The sequence below is a fragment of the Puma concolor genome, chromosome C1 (assembly GCF_028749965.1).
Source record: "Puma concolor isolate L17-30 chromosome C1, mPumCon1.1.hap2, whole genome shotgun sequence".
NCBI classification, from domain to species: Eukaryota; Metazoa; Chordata; class Mammalia; order Carnivora; family Felidae; genus Puma; species Puma concolor.
The window spans coordinates 78261674-78276765 of NC_141674.1; the positions used below are offsets into that span (position 1 = coordinate 78261674).

Sequence of the window (15092 nt, forward strand, 5' to 3'; positions counted from 1 at the left end):
TACATTTTCTAGAAATTATCTGTTTGACTTTAAGTGAAGCCTGATTTTAATTTGAAGAAACCATTTTCTCCCTTGAATTGGAGACTGCTCATTTGATGAGGCAGGATTTGGAGTCCCTATTTGAGCTCACACTGGGTGGATTGTCTTTGACCTTTCTGAGCCCTGGAACCACGTGGTATTCAGAATCAAACTCTTGAGTTCCTTGCTGTACTGCTTCCCTGCATGTGTAAAATCTACCATGAAGTTCAACCAGAAGTACCACACAGCAGAATAACTTATTCTGTGCTATTTATTGAAATGATGGAAGATGGTTTTGAACAATCTTTATTCAAAACCTCAAAGTTCAGTTCCATCCAAAATTGAGTCTTAGGTTCAAAATATATTAATTTACATTATTTTGTTTTTCTTTTTTTTTTTTTTAACAGTTTGGCTGCTTTTTAAAAAAAAATTTTTTTTAACGTTTATTTATTTTTGAGACAGAGACAGAGCATGAACAGGGGAGGGGCAGAGAGAGAGGGAGACACAAAATCTGAAACAGGCTCCAGGCTCTGAGCGGTCAGCACAGAGCCCGACGCGGGGCTCACAGACCGTGAGATCATGACCTGAGCCGAAGTCGGATGTTTAACCAACTGAGCCACCCAGGTGCCCAATTATTTTGTTTTTCAATCAGCTCAATTCCTTGAGACTTCAGTAAGCATATAGCGCAATACAATTTAATACTTGCACCATTGAGGTGGTAATAATTGAAGAATTTTGTAAACATTTTTTTCTTGGCAAACTCAAGAAGTTGGTTTTTGCCAAAGAGATCAGACTCTTCCTGATATGTCTGTGCCTACATTGAATTTGAGGTGAACTTGTATGTTTCTTGTAACATTTTGGAAACATGTTTTAGCTTATGTGTGCATTTCAGGAAACCTTTGGCTTCGTTTATAACTTTTGTCAGGAATGACGAATATTCACAACCACTTCAAAGACTTTTGTTTCTTAGAAGTTTAAATTTTTATTCTTGTATGTTGTTGGTAGAGATATAAATTAGAATCTCTCAACGGCAATTAAACATATAGCAATATGTAAAAGTGTTGTCCTAAAAATCATTAATAGAAATATATCCAAAGGCCAGGCCAAAATATATATATATATATATATCTCTAATAGGTATTGGCAGATGTAAGCAATGATGTATTTATGAGGATATTGATTGCAACATTATATATATTTAATGGGAAGCCATTAAAAATAGAGGGGCTAGGGGTATTTGGAGGCTCATTTGGTTAAGCAAGTGACTCGATCTCTGTTCAGGTCATGATCTCATGGTTTGTGAAGTGAAGCCCTACATCAAGCTCTGCACTGATAGTGAGGAACCTGCTTGGAATTCTCTCTCCCCCTCTCTTTCTGCCTCTTCCTCTCTCTCTTTCTCAAAATAAATGAACTTAAAAATGGAGCTGCCCTGGGACCATTTCTAATATGAATTAAGTGTAAAAAAGTTTCTAAAAGGATGCACAAGAAACTGCTAACAGTAAGGAGGGGTCCTAGTTGGCTAAGGAACAAGAATGGGAAAGGAAACTTTGTATGCCACGTGGATGTTAAAATTCAAATAAACTCATTTTTTAATGAAGTCTATAAATAGTATATCATCCTTAAGAATTTTTCCAAAACTCAAAAGATTATTTTATTTTTTTTTTCAACGTTTATTTATTTTTGGGACAGAGAGAGACAGAGCATGAACGGCAGAGGGGCAGAGAGAGAGAGGGAGACTCAATCGGAAACAGGCTCCAGGCTCTGAGCCATCAGCCCAGAGCCCGACGCGGGGCTCGAACTCACGGACCGCGAGATCGTGACCTGGCTGAAGTCGGACGCTTAACCGACTGCGCCACCCAGGCGCCCCTCAAAAGATTATTTTATAATGAGCTATTAAGTGAACAAAACAGGTCTGATTTTCAGGGCAGCTGGGTGGCTCAATTGAGTGTCTCTTGATTGCAGCTCAGGTCACAGTCCCAGGATCATAGGATGAAGCCTTGCATTGGGCTCTGTGCTGAGTGTGGGGCCTGCTTGGGATTCTCTTTCTCTGTCCCTCTCCCCTGCTTGCATGTGCTCTTTCTCTAAAATAGAAAATAAAATAAAATAAACATCTGATTTTCAGCCAATTTGTTCATGGAACCATAGAATGATCTGACAAGGTGATACTAATTATGTGATTATCTTAAAGTAAACCAGAACTTTTCAGAATTTGTTACATTGTCTTTGTGCAATTGTCAGTGGTGGTTGTTATGTAACATTGAATTGTTAAGAGATAGAGATTCTTAAGAGATGAATTCTCATTCTTAAGAGATGAATTCTTAAGAGATGAGGTAAGATTTCATCTGCCTTTGCTGTCTTTCCATGGATAAAAAGTGTCTGAAAGCAGAAACAATAATAAAATGACAACTCACCATGAACATTGGAAACAACAGTGAACTTTCACAGAGATAAGAGAGGCTACAGGTTATGTATATTTGGCAGTATACTTGTAACTCCATAGTTTAATCATGTTGGAGTATAAGTAAGTGACACCTTTCAGCTGATTAGAACCTACCATTATATCAAATAAGGTGAAAATCTTTTGGGGGTTTGTGTTGCTGAACTATTATGCTGGCATTTTGTTTTCTAGTACTGAGAACATTTTCTAATAAAAACTAATAATAAGATTATTAGGATTAATAATAAAAGAAAGGCTTTAGAGAAAGTAGAATCGTGTCAGCTAACAGAAATTTGCCAAATATAAAATACCACAACTCCTTAAAAAAATTTTTTTAATGTTTTATTTATTTTTGAGACAGACACACAGCATGAGCAGGGGAGGGGCAGAGAGAGAGAGGGAGACACAGAATTCAAAGCAGGCTCTAGGCTCTAAGCTGTCAGCATAGAGCCCAACGCGGGGCTTGAACTCACAAACTGGGAGATCATGACCTGAGCTGAAGTCAGACACTTAACCGACTGAGCCACCCAGGTGCCCCCACCACAACTCCTTTAAAAATTTTTTTAGATAAGGGGGTGCCTGGGTTGCTCAGTCAAGCATCTGACTTCGGCTCAGGTCATGATCTCACAGTTTGTGAGTTCGAGCCCCATGTCAGGCTTTGTGCTGACAGCTCAGAGCCTGGAGCCTGCTTTGGGTTCTGTCTCCCTTTCTGTCTCTCTCTCTCCCTATTTCTCCCTCTCTCTCCCTCCCTCCCTATCTTTCAAAAATAAATAAACATTAAAAAATTAAAATTTTTTAATAAGAAATGGAAGATTAAAATACATTTAACAGAAAGACTGGGGTAATTACAAAGAATATTTTATAAAGGAAATAATTATTCTTTTGCCCAATGATAAATCAGAGCTCTTGTTCATGATCAGTCCATCTGCAGCCTTCAGCCACAGTGTACCATAAGTTTATTGCTTAAAATTTCCAATATATAGAAAAAATAGACCAAGAACACCTGTATATCTACCAACAATTGTCAATATTTTGCCCTGTTTGCTTGTGTATATAGGTTTTTCTCCCAAATCATTTAGAACCTATTTTAATGTTGTTATTCACATCAAATTTTTTGAGCATACATTTAAACACTTTTCTTACATAATCACTATACTATTCTCATATCTATCCTAATGTATTCTCAAACCTGTCAAAATGAACAATTCCATAATTTTCCCTAGTTGTCCCCAAAATATATTTAATAGTTGATCTCAAACCAATATTTGATCTAGGATGATAAAATTGAGTTCTGTTATGTCTTCAGACATTTTCTTTTATAATCTTTTTATAAAAGACAGACCATTTGTCTTTTTTTACTTGTTTTAGGTCATTTGTCTTATAGAATTTTATATATTCTACATTGTCTGTTTTCTTAATGGTTTTGTTTCTTTTTTTTTCTAGCACTGTCCCACAGAACTTTCCTGCACTGATAACAATGTTTTATAGCTGCATTGTCCCATATAGTAGCCAATAGACTTATAACTTATGGCTGTCGAGCATTTGAAATGTGGATGAGTTTTTGACTTAGGAAATTTTGGTTAATTTGAACTTAAATACTTCCATGTGGCTAGAGGTTGTTATATTGGACAGTGCAGCTCTAGCCCTTTAATTTTTTTTTTAAGTTTATTTATTTCATTTTGAGGGGGAGAGAGAGAATCCCAAGCAGGCTCTGCACTGTCAGCACAGAGCCTGACATGGGGCTCCAAATCACAAACCGTGAGATCCTGACCAGAGCCGAAACAGAGTCAGATGCTCAACCCACTAAGCTACCCAGATGTCCTAGCCCTTTAATTTTGTTACATGAAAATTAAATCTAAAAGATTGTTAGATATTTTTGGCAAAATATGTAGGTGAACCTACAATGATAGCTCATTATCACCCAAAGTCCTTTGTTTGCTTTAGAGTTCACTCTTGGTGTTGTATATTCTGAGGGTTTGGGCAAATGTATAATGGCATGTTTCCATCATTATGATCTAATATGAAGTCTTTTCACTGCCCTAAAAATCCTCTGTGCTCTCCATCTTTTTCTCCTTCCCTCTCCCCAACTCCTGGTAACCATTGATCTTTTTGCTGTCTCCATAGTTTGCCTTTTACAGAATCTCATAGTTGGAATCATACAGTATGTATGTAGCCTTTTCAGATTGGCTTATTTTGCTTAATATGCATTTAAGATTCCTCCATGTCTTTTCATGGCTTGATCGTTCTTTTATTTTTAGCGCTAAATAACCTTCCGTTTTCTGGATGTTTCCCAGTTTATCCATTCTCCTTCTGCAGGACATCTTGGTTGCTTCCAAGTTTTGGCAAAGTTTTAATAAAGCTGCTATAAACAACTGTGTGCAGGTTTTTGTGTGGAAAGGTGTTTTTAAGGAAAAAATTTAAGGCTGACTAGAGCATACCTACAGACATAAATACTAGCAGAAATTAATTATAAATAACTAATTTGTAAAGGCAAATTACAAATAAGACTTAATTACAAATAAGACTATAGAAAATATAGTCTTAAGAGCAGGAAATATAATTATGTATTGTATAATCTTTAGAGGAAAACTTTCTTAAACCTAATTAAAAAAGGAACCTACAATAGCAGAAATAAAGGAATTATTAATGAAATAATAGGATTCTGGAAAAGGGGAAAGATCTTCATGGAAAAGGGGAGGCACTTATGACGTAAGAGGAAATAGCAGGAAATAAAAGAAGTCAAGGGAAAGTAATTTTTAAAGGGTGTCTCTTCGGGACACCAGGGTGGTTCAGTTGGTTAAGCATCCAACTTCGGCTCAGGTCATGATCTAACGGTTCGGTTTGTGGGTTCGAGCCCCACAGCGGGCTCTGCTGATAACTCAGAGCCTGGAGCCTGCTTCTGATTCTGTCTGTCTCCCTCTCTCTCGGCCCCTCCCCAACTAGTGCTCTGTCTTTGTCTTTCAAAAATAAATGTTAAATTTTTTTTTTTAAATAAAGGGTTTCTCTTATAAACTGAGATCCTTTGCAAAAGGGTATAGTGGAGTTGAGGTTTTGATGAGGGGAACAGGTTTGGAAAAGGCATTTTTTTAACTGATACGCATTCATTAAGTCACTCATTCATCTTTTTTTTTTTTTAAAATTTTTTTTTTTTCCAACGTTTTTATTTATTTTTGGGACAGAGAGAGACAGAGCATGAACGGGGGAGGGGCAGAGAGAGAGGGAGACACAGAATCGGAAACAGGCTCCAGGCTCTGAGCCATCAGCCCAGAGCCTGACGCGGGGCTCGAACTCACGGACCGCGAGATCGTGACCTGGCTGAAGTCGGACGCTTAACCGACTGCGCCACCCAGGCGCCCCTCATTCATCTTTTTTTTAAGGCAGATTCCTGAGCAACGAGACTTAAAACATTCTTTAAAAAAATTTTTTTTAATTTAATGTTTATTTTGAGAGAGAGAGACAGAGCATGGGCAGGGGAGGGACAGAGAGACAGGGAGACACAGTCTGAAGCAGGCTCCAGGCTCTGAGCTGTCCACAGAGTCCTACACAGGGCCTGAATTCCCAAGTCATGAGATCATGACCTGAGGTAAAGTTGGATGCTTAACAGACTAAGCCACCTAGGTGCCCCAAAAGTAAAACATTCTTGATTTCTTCCCCTATTTCTCCCTATATAAAAAGTCACATCTTCTCTATCTCTAACATAAAACTGAATCTGAACACTTTAATTCAGCCTCTGTAGGCTCTGTCCTAGGCATTAGTCAAACAAGACCTCAGTCTGTCCTATAGCAATACAAACAAAGCAGGAGAGAGGGTTTGGGAGACAGATAGTAAACCAGTAGATAAACAAGGTAGTGGCAAAACAGTAATAGCTGAGGGATTAACATTGCAGACAAGAATGCCTATTTATGGGGTGCCTGGGTGACTCAGTTGGGTAAGTGTCTGACTTCGGCTCAGGTCATGATCTCACGGTATGTGAGTTCGAGCCCCGAATCGGGCTGTGTGCTGACACCTTGGAGCCTGGAGCCTGCTTTGGATTCTGTGTCTCCCTCTCTCTCTCTGCCCCTCCCCCACTTGTGTTCTGTCTTTCTCAAAGATAAGTAAAACAAAAATTTTTTTTAAAATGCCTATTTAAAATAAGGTTGTGAAGGAAAAGCATGGAGAAATACTTGGACCACACATAACAAAGGTTTTGTATTCAGACTATATGAAGAACTAAAAATCAGTAAGATAATAGCAGACAACCGAATAGAAAAATGGGTAGGACACTTCAGCAGGTGATTGACAAAGAAGATATTCATGTGGTCAATAGACATTAAACAGGTTTTTCATATCATGAATCCTCAGTGAAATATAAAAATCACAATGAGATCCCATCATACGCTCACCAGAATGGCTAAAATGGAACGCACTGATAATTTTTTTTTAATTGAAACAATTTTTTTTGTGTTTTTATTTTTTGAGAAAGAGAGCACACAGGGGAGGGGCAGAGAGAGGGAGACAAGCAGGCTCCTCACTCCTTATGCAGAACCAGATGCGGGCTGGAACCCACAAACCATGAGCTCATGACAAGAGTCAAAGAGGCTCAACCAACTGAGACACCCAGGCACCCTGCTAACCCTAAATATTAACAAGGATATGGAATAAGTGGGACTCTCAAACTGCTGCTCCTATAAATTGGTACATTTTTGAAATCTGGTATCTCCTAAAGTTGAATATACAAAACTTATGACCCAACATTTTCACTTCTGAGTTTATACCCAAAATAATGTATGTGCATATTCACCACAAGCATGTTCATAGCATGTACAAAGATGTCAGACACTGTAAGCAACCCAAAAGTTGCAAGATGAGTTGGATTGATTGTATAGTCCAATTCAATCATAATATACTATACAGCAATGAAGACGAACAAATAACAGATAAATCTCAAACATAATATTGATGAAAGGCCATACGCAGTGTAATACATAGTAAATAATACTACATTTATGTAAAGGTCAAAAGCAGTCACAATTTAATCTATGGGAAAGAAGTTATCTTAGTGGTTATCTTTGTGAAGAAGAGGGTCTAGTAATTGGGACACTCCAAAGATAGGTTAACTTTAAATAATTGCAAAACAGAACCAGTTTCAGTTGTAACACTAGACTATCCCCTTTGTTAATAACATTAATGGTTGTAGTCCATGGGCACCTGGGTGGCTAAGTCAGTTAAGCCTCTGACTTCAGCTCAGGTATGATCTCGTGGTTCACAAGTTCGAGCCCTGTGTCAGGCTCTGCTGACAGCTCAGAGCCTGGAGCCTACTTCACATTTTGTGTCTCCCTCTCTGCCCCTCCCCAGCTTATGCTGTCTCTCTCAAAAATAAAAACATTAAAAAAAAATAAAAAATTTAAAAAGTTCACATTTGTATGACATGAGAAGAGTGTAATGAAGTGAAATAAATTATAAGATTGTTAATCGCCTCCAAGTTAATTCACTTCAGTGTAGTGGTTCTTAATCCTGGCTATACATCACAAGCACCGGGGATATGTAAAGAGTAAACTGATTTGCAAGCCCTGTCTCCAAGGGGCCTGGGCATTTGTCATTGGTATTTTTAAAATGATCCACAACACCTCACACCCATTATAATGGCTGGTAATTAAAAAAATAAAATTAGGGGCGCCTGGGTGGCTCAGTCGGTTGAGCGTCCGACTTGGGTTCAGGTCACGATCTCGTGGTCCGTGCGTTCGTGCCCCGTGTCGGGCTCTGGGCTGATGGCTCAGAGCCTGGAGCCTGCTTCCGATTCTGTGTCTCCCTCTCTCTGCCCCTCCCCCGTTCATGCTCTGTCTCTGTCTCAAAAATAAACGTTAAAAAAATATATTTTTTAAATAAAAAAAATAAAATTAAATAAAAGTGTTGTGAGGAGGTGGAGAAAATTGGAACCCTGTAGACTGTTGATGGGAATGTAAAATATTGCTGGTGCCATGGAAAACAGTATGGGACTCCTCAAAAAAAAAAAAAAATTACCGTGTGGTCCAGCAGTTCTCACTTCTGCATTTCTGGAGTGTATCCATAAGAAATGAAGGCAGGGTCTTGAAGAGATAACTATACACCCATGTTTATAGCAGTATTCATAATAAACAAGAGGTGGAAGCTAACCAAGTGTCTGTTGAGGAAATGAATGGATACACAGAATGTGACATACAGATAATTAAATATTGAACTTTATAAAATGAAGGAAGTTCTGACATGCTACAATATAGATTAATCTTGAGGACATTATACTAAGACAAATATTATATGATTCCACTTAGATACCTAGAGTAGTTAAATTCGTAGAAACAGGATGGTGGTTGCCAGGGGCTGGGGTGAAGAGAGAATGAGGAGTTATTTAATAGGTATAGAGTTTCAGTTTTGCAAGATGAAAAGGTTCTAAAGATTAGTTGCTCAAAAATGAATATACTTAATACCACTGAACTGTACACTGAAAAATAGTTAAAATGGTAAATTTTATGTATTTTATCATAATTTCTTTAAAAAGATCCAGAAGTGATTAATACGTGGTTGAGAACTAACACTGCTTTAATTTTTTTTTTTACATTTATTTTTGAGGAACAGTGAGACAAAGTGTGAGTGGGGGAGGGGCAGAGAGAGAAGGAGACACAGAACCCAAAGCAGGCTCCAGGTTCTGAGCAAGCAGTCAGCACAGAGCCTGATGCGGGGCTCGAACCCATGAACTGTGAGATCATGACCTGAGCTGAAGTCGGACGCTCAACCGACTGAGCCACCCAGGTGCCCCTAACTAACACTGCTTTAATGCAAACAAATACACTGGCTAAATCTAACACTGTTCTAAAAAAATGGACAATTTATTTAAACTCGCTTTTTGTTTCATTGATGTACTTCGTAGTACCTTTGCTCTTTTATCCTTAAAGTAATGCTGTGTAGGAATTTTAGATATTGTCTTACTGAAATACGAAGTTTTACTTTAGATATAGTAATATGCACTAAAGACTAGCATTTTAATATGTGTCATATTTCTTTCTAATAGGTTTTAAAAGGCACACTTTAGGGGTGCCTGGCTGGTTCACTCTGTTGGAGCATGTGACTCTTGATCTCAGGGTTATGAATTCAAGCCCCACGTTGGTCATGGAGCCTACTTAAAAAAAACAAATCACTTAAATTAGCCAGAAAAATCCTTTATTTTGCCTTTCTTCTTTCACTGAATTAATAATTGTAGAGTAACTATAAACATTCCTGTTAATTCTTTTTTACCAGGAACTTACAGACTTTTCCTGTTAAGACTTCAGTTTGTGTTTTAGAAAGGCAGAAGAAATACTGTGAAATTTTAAATACCTTAAATCATCCAAAACTAAGGCATACATAATGAAAGAACTCTTAGTACTTACATAGAAAAAGGTGTGTATTTGTGTAAAAATGGATTCATTTATCATTTGGCTTTTTTGTCTTAATCATGATGTACTGCAAAATATAATACCACTCTTTAACCCTTTTTAGTTCCTATAGAAACTATATTAAATGTGCTTTGAAAGTAACTTAGTTTTGTATTTGTGTTTTAAGGACGTGTATTTGTAGGCAACATTGTACTATCAGTGTTTGACGCAGTTAAGAATGTCTCTGTCAAGTCGACAAACAGCAATTGTTAACCCTCCACCACCAGAATATATAAATACTAAGAAAAATGGGCGATTGACAAATCAACTGCAGTATCTACAAAAAGTTGTCCTGAAGGCTTTATGGAGGCATAATTTTTCCTGGCCTTTTCAGCAGCCTGTCGATGCTGTGAAACTAAAGTTGCCTGTAAGTGTGTCCTATGATTATGTTAACTATAAAAGAAAAATCCCATAGATCTCTAAAAGAAATAAACTAGTCTTTAATATTATAAAATATCTTTAATAAAGACAATTTATTCCGTACCACTGAAGAATTTCCCAATGAGCATTTTTTTTAAATGACAAAGCTCATTTTTCTAAGCATTAATTCTTATTTTAACAGTTTGTAGTAAATTATAGTTAATGCTTTCTTGTTATAGAATGTGTCACTTTTTTTTGAATGTGTCGTTTGACCTTTTGATGCAAGGTTGTCATGAATGTCACCTTCTCCATGAAGTTGCTCTTGACACTTCTTGTCTTAGAAGCATCATACATAAGACTTAGAGGCATCATACATAGAATTCAATTTTAGGTCTTTTGTTAGGAATTTTTAGCCATCTGGTAACAGAACCGTTAAGTAATTTGTTAAGTAGTAAACCATGGCACTGGGATTATACTCTGGGTCTGTCATACTTCCTAAATTCTAGGTTTTTCTTCATGCCTTTCACTTTTTATTTTCCAGTATAGTTCTACTCTTATGTTCTTGTCTTTGTTAGTCTTATTTGTTGTTTATTTTTTTCTCTGAAAAAAAATGCCATGGCAGTCAGCTTTGTTTCTCATCACAAAGGTTTTGTTTTCTAGATTATAGCCTTTTCAAGGTAATCAATTGCTCTTTCTAGTTACACGTATATAGCTTCTTAAATTTCTTTGTGTACCAATAGTTGTGATGAATTTGTTCTTACTACTAACATTTAGAATTTTTTCATGAAAACCACAGGATTATTACACCATTATAAAAACCCCAATGGATTTAAATACAATTAAGAAGCGCTTAGAACATAAATATTATATGAAGGCTTCAGAGTGTATAGAAGACTTCAACATAATGTTCTCAAATTGCTATTTATACAACAAGGTATGTAAGGTTTATGTTATACTTGATTATTTTTTTGGTCTTATATATAGAGGATGTGCATAAAAAGTGTGCTGATTTCAGTTTTCATACCTTGATTTGGGGTATTTTACATTTTTTTTTTTATTTAAAAAAATTTTTTTAACGTTTATTTATTTTTGAGACAGAGAGAGACAGAGCATGAATGGGGGAGGGTCAAAGAGAGGGAGACACAGAATCTGAAACAGGCTCCAGGCTCTGAGCTGTCAGCACAGAGCCCGACGCGGGGCTCGAACTCACCGCGAGATCATGACCTGAGCCAAAGCGAGATCATGACCTGAGCCGAAGTCGGACGCTTAACTGACTGAACCACCCAGGTGCCCCTGGGGTATTTTACATATTTTTAAGGATACGGGTGTTTTTTTTGCTGGATTTCATAATTTTCATGTATCAATATTTTTTCATGATCTATTTGCCATAATTTTGCCTGAAGAGGGAGGGAGAAATTCCCAAGCTGACTCCACCTTGTCAGTGCAGAGCCCAACATGGGACTTGATCTCACAGACCATGAGAACATAACCTGAGCCAAAATGCCAATGATAGCTGGTTTCTGTGAATAAAGTATCATTTATGTGTTCTTTACCATACTTCTGCCATTTCAGTTATAAATGATAAACCAATCTAAGTTAAATGTTCATGGTATGGATTCAAACAAATTACGTACATCTAAACTTCATGACATGACAAGTTAACCTAAAGATAATGTGTTCTATTCCAGTAGTAGTGTTTGCATTTGTGTTGATGCATTCGCTTGTCTGATACTGTATGTGGACATTTTGACCCTAATTTTCACTTTTGCTTTCATCCGTAAAACTGGATTTGTGTATTAAGCTTTTTCTCCATATAGTATTCCTGTTTCCTAGAGTACTGCATCCTTTTTAAGCTGTTCCATATCTAAATATTTAAAAAAATTTTTTTTTCAACGTTTATTTATTTTTGGGACAGAGAGAGACAGAGCATGAACGGGGGAGGGGCAGAGAGAGAGGGAGACACAGAATCGGAAACAGGCTCCAGGCTCTGAGCCATCAGCCCAGAGCCTGACGCGGGGCTCGAACTCACGGACCGCGAGATCGTGACCTGGCTGAAGTCGGACGCTTAACCGACTGCGCCACCCAGGTGCCCCTCTAAATATTTTAAAACTTGCATCCCATTTACTCAAAATCACTAGTGATGCTGAAATGTATTAGAAATTTGGTTCCCAAACTATCAGTGCCACCTTAAATTTAAGACTCTTAACAAGAACCATATGATCCTCTCAATAGATGCAGAGAAAACATTTGACAAAATACAGCATCCTTTCTTGATAAAAACCATCGAGAAAGTAGGGATAGAAGGAGTATACCTCGAGATCATAAAAGCCATATATGAATGACCCAATGCTAATATCATCCTCAATGGGGAAAAACTAAAAGCTTTCCCCTAAGGTCAGGAACAAGACAGGGATGTCCATTCTCACCACTGTTATTCAACATAGTATTGGAAGTCTTAGTCTCTGCAATCAGAAAACACAAAAGGCATCCAAGTCGGCCAGGAGGAGGTCAAACTTTCACTCTTCGCAGATGACATGATACTCTATATGGAAAACCCAAAGGATTCCACCAAAAACCTACTAGAACTGATCCATGAATTCAGCAAAGTCGCAGGCTATAAAATCAATGCACAGAAATCAGTTGCATTCGTATACACCAACAATGAAACGATAGAAAGAGAAATCAAGGAATCGATCCCATTTAGAGTTGCACCAAAACCCATAAAATACTAGGAATAAATCCAACCAAAGAGGTGAAAAATCTATACACTGAAAACTATAGAAAGCTTATGAATGAAATTGAAGAACTCACAAAAAAATGGAAAAAGATTCCATGCTCCTGCATAGGAAGAACAAATATTGTTAAAATGTCAATACTACCCAAAGCAATCTACATATTCAGTGCAATCCCTATCAAACCAGCATTTTTCACAGAGCTAGAACAAATAATCCTAAAATTTTTATGGAACCAGAAAAGACCCCAAATAGCCAAAGCGATCTTGAAAAAGAAAACCAAAGCAGGAGGCATCACAATCCCAGACTCCAGACTTCAAGCTATACTACAAAGCTGTAATCATCAAGACAGTATGGTACTGGCACAAGAACAGACACTCAGATCAATTGAACAGAATAGAGAACCCAGAAATGGACCCACAAATGTATGGCCAACTAATCTTTGACAAAGCAGGAAAGAATATCCAATGGAATAAAGACAGCCTCTTTAGCAAATGATGCTGGGATAATTAGATGGCAACATGAAGAAGAATGAAACTAGACCACTTTCTTACACCATTCACAAAAATAAACTCAAAATGGATGAAAGACCTCAATGTAAGACAGGAAGCCATCAAAATCCTCAAGGAGAAAGCAGACAAAAACCTCTTTGATCTTGGGCACAGCAACTTCTTAACACATCTCTGGAGGCAAGGGAAACAAAAGCAAACATGAACTACTGGGACCTCATCAAAATAAAAAGCTTCTGCACAGCAAAGGAAACAATCAGCAAAACTAAAAGTCAACTGACAGAATGGGAGAAGATATTTGCAAATGACATATCAGATAAAGGGTTAGTATCCAAAATCTATAAAGAACTTAACAAACTCAACACCCAAGAAACAAATAATGCAGTGAAGAAATGGGCAAAAGACATGAATAGACACTTCTCCAAGGAAGACATCCAGATGGCCAACCAACACATGAAAAAATGCTCAACATCACTCATCATCAGGGAAATACAAATCAAAACCACAATGAGACACCACCTTACACCTGCCAGAATGGCTAGCATTAACAACTGAGGCAACAACAGATGTTGGCGAGGACACGGAGAAAGAGGATCTCTTTTGCATTGTTGGTGGCAGTGCAAGCTGGTGCAGCCACTCTGGAAAACAGTATGGAGGCTCCTCAAAAAACTAAAAATAGAACTACCCTACGACCCAGCAATTGCACTACTAGGCATTTATCCATGGGATACAGGTGTGCTGTTTTGAAGGGACACATGCATCCCATGTTTAGCAGTACTATCAACAATAGCCAAAGTATGGTAAGAGCCCAAATGTCCATCGGTGGATGAATGGATAATATGTGGCATATGTATATATATGTGTGTGTGTGCGTATATATATATATATATATATATATATATATATACGCACACATACACAATGGAGTATTACTCAGCAATCAAAAAGAATGAAATCTTGCCATTTGCAACTATGTGGATGGAACTGGAGGGTATTATGCTAAGTGAAATTAGTCAGAGAAAGACAAAAATCATATGATTTCACTCCTATGAGGACTTTAAGAGACAAAACAGATGAACATAAGGGAAGGGAAATAAAAATAATATGAAAACAGGGAGGGGGACAAAACATAAGAGACTCATAAATATGGAGAATAAACTGAGGGTTACTGGAGGGGTTGTGGGAGGGGGAATGGGCTAAATGGGTAAGGGGCATTAAGGAATCTACTCCTGAAATCATTGTTGCACTATATGTTAACTAATTTGGATGTAAATTTTAAAAAATTAAAAATAAAATCAAAAATAAATAAAATAATAAAAATAAAATAAAAAATTTAAGACTCTTAGTCAATATGAATTTTTTTAAAAAATCAGAACTAATAGTATTCTGAAAGTGCCATTGGAAACTTCATTTTAATTTAACAATGTCAAGTGTATTTTTACATTTAACATATTAAAATGAAGTTCAGTAATTTTCCTGACATACCTAACTCGAAGTCAGTGTTCTCTGCTTTAGGCTTTTTATCAGTACTGAGTAAAGCAAGTGGAAGACTTCCAAGCAGGTAGTTAAGATTTAAAAACTGAAAGAAAAAAAAAGGGGCAGCTGGATG

At 37.3% G+C, this 15092-nt stretch overlaps 1 protein-coding gene across 6 annotated transcripts in view; it reads left to right on the plus strand.

The window, feature by feature from the left end:
* Positions 1-15092, plus strand: part of BRDT (bromodomain testis associated) — a 77999-nt gene that overhangs the window by 2101 nt on the left and 60806 nt on the right. For 3 of the 6 annotated variants that reach the window (XM_086717532.1, XM_086717531.1, XM_086717535.1), the window contains exons 3-5: positions 9707-9847; positions 10010-10249; positions 11039-11176. In XM_086717532.1, coding sequence (XP_086573658.1) covers positions 10061-10249; positions 11039-11176 — 327 coding nt within the window. In that variant the 5' untranslated portion in view covers positions 9707-9847; positions 10010-10060. The remainder of the gene's footprint in view (positions 1-9706; positions 9848-10009; positions 10250-11038; positions 11177-15092) is intronic. The other 3 variants (XM_086717534.1, XM_086717533.1, XM_025924787.2) reach the window with 1 other exon arrangement.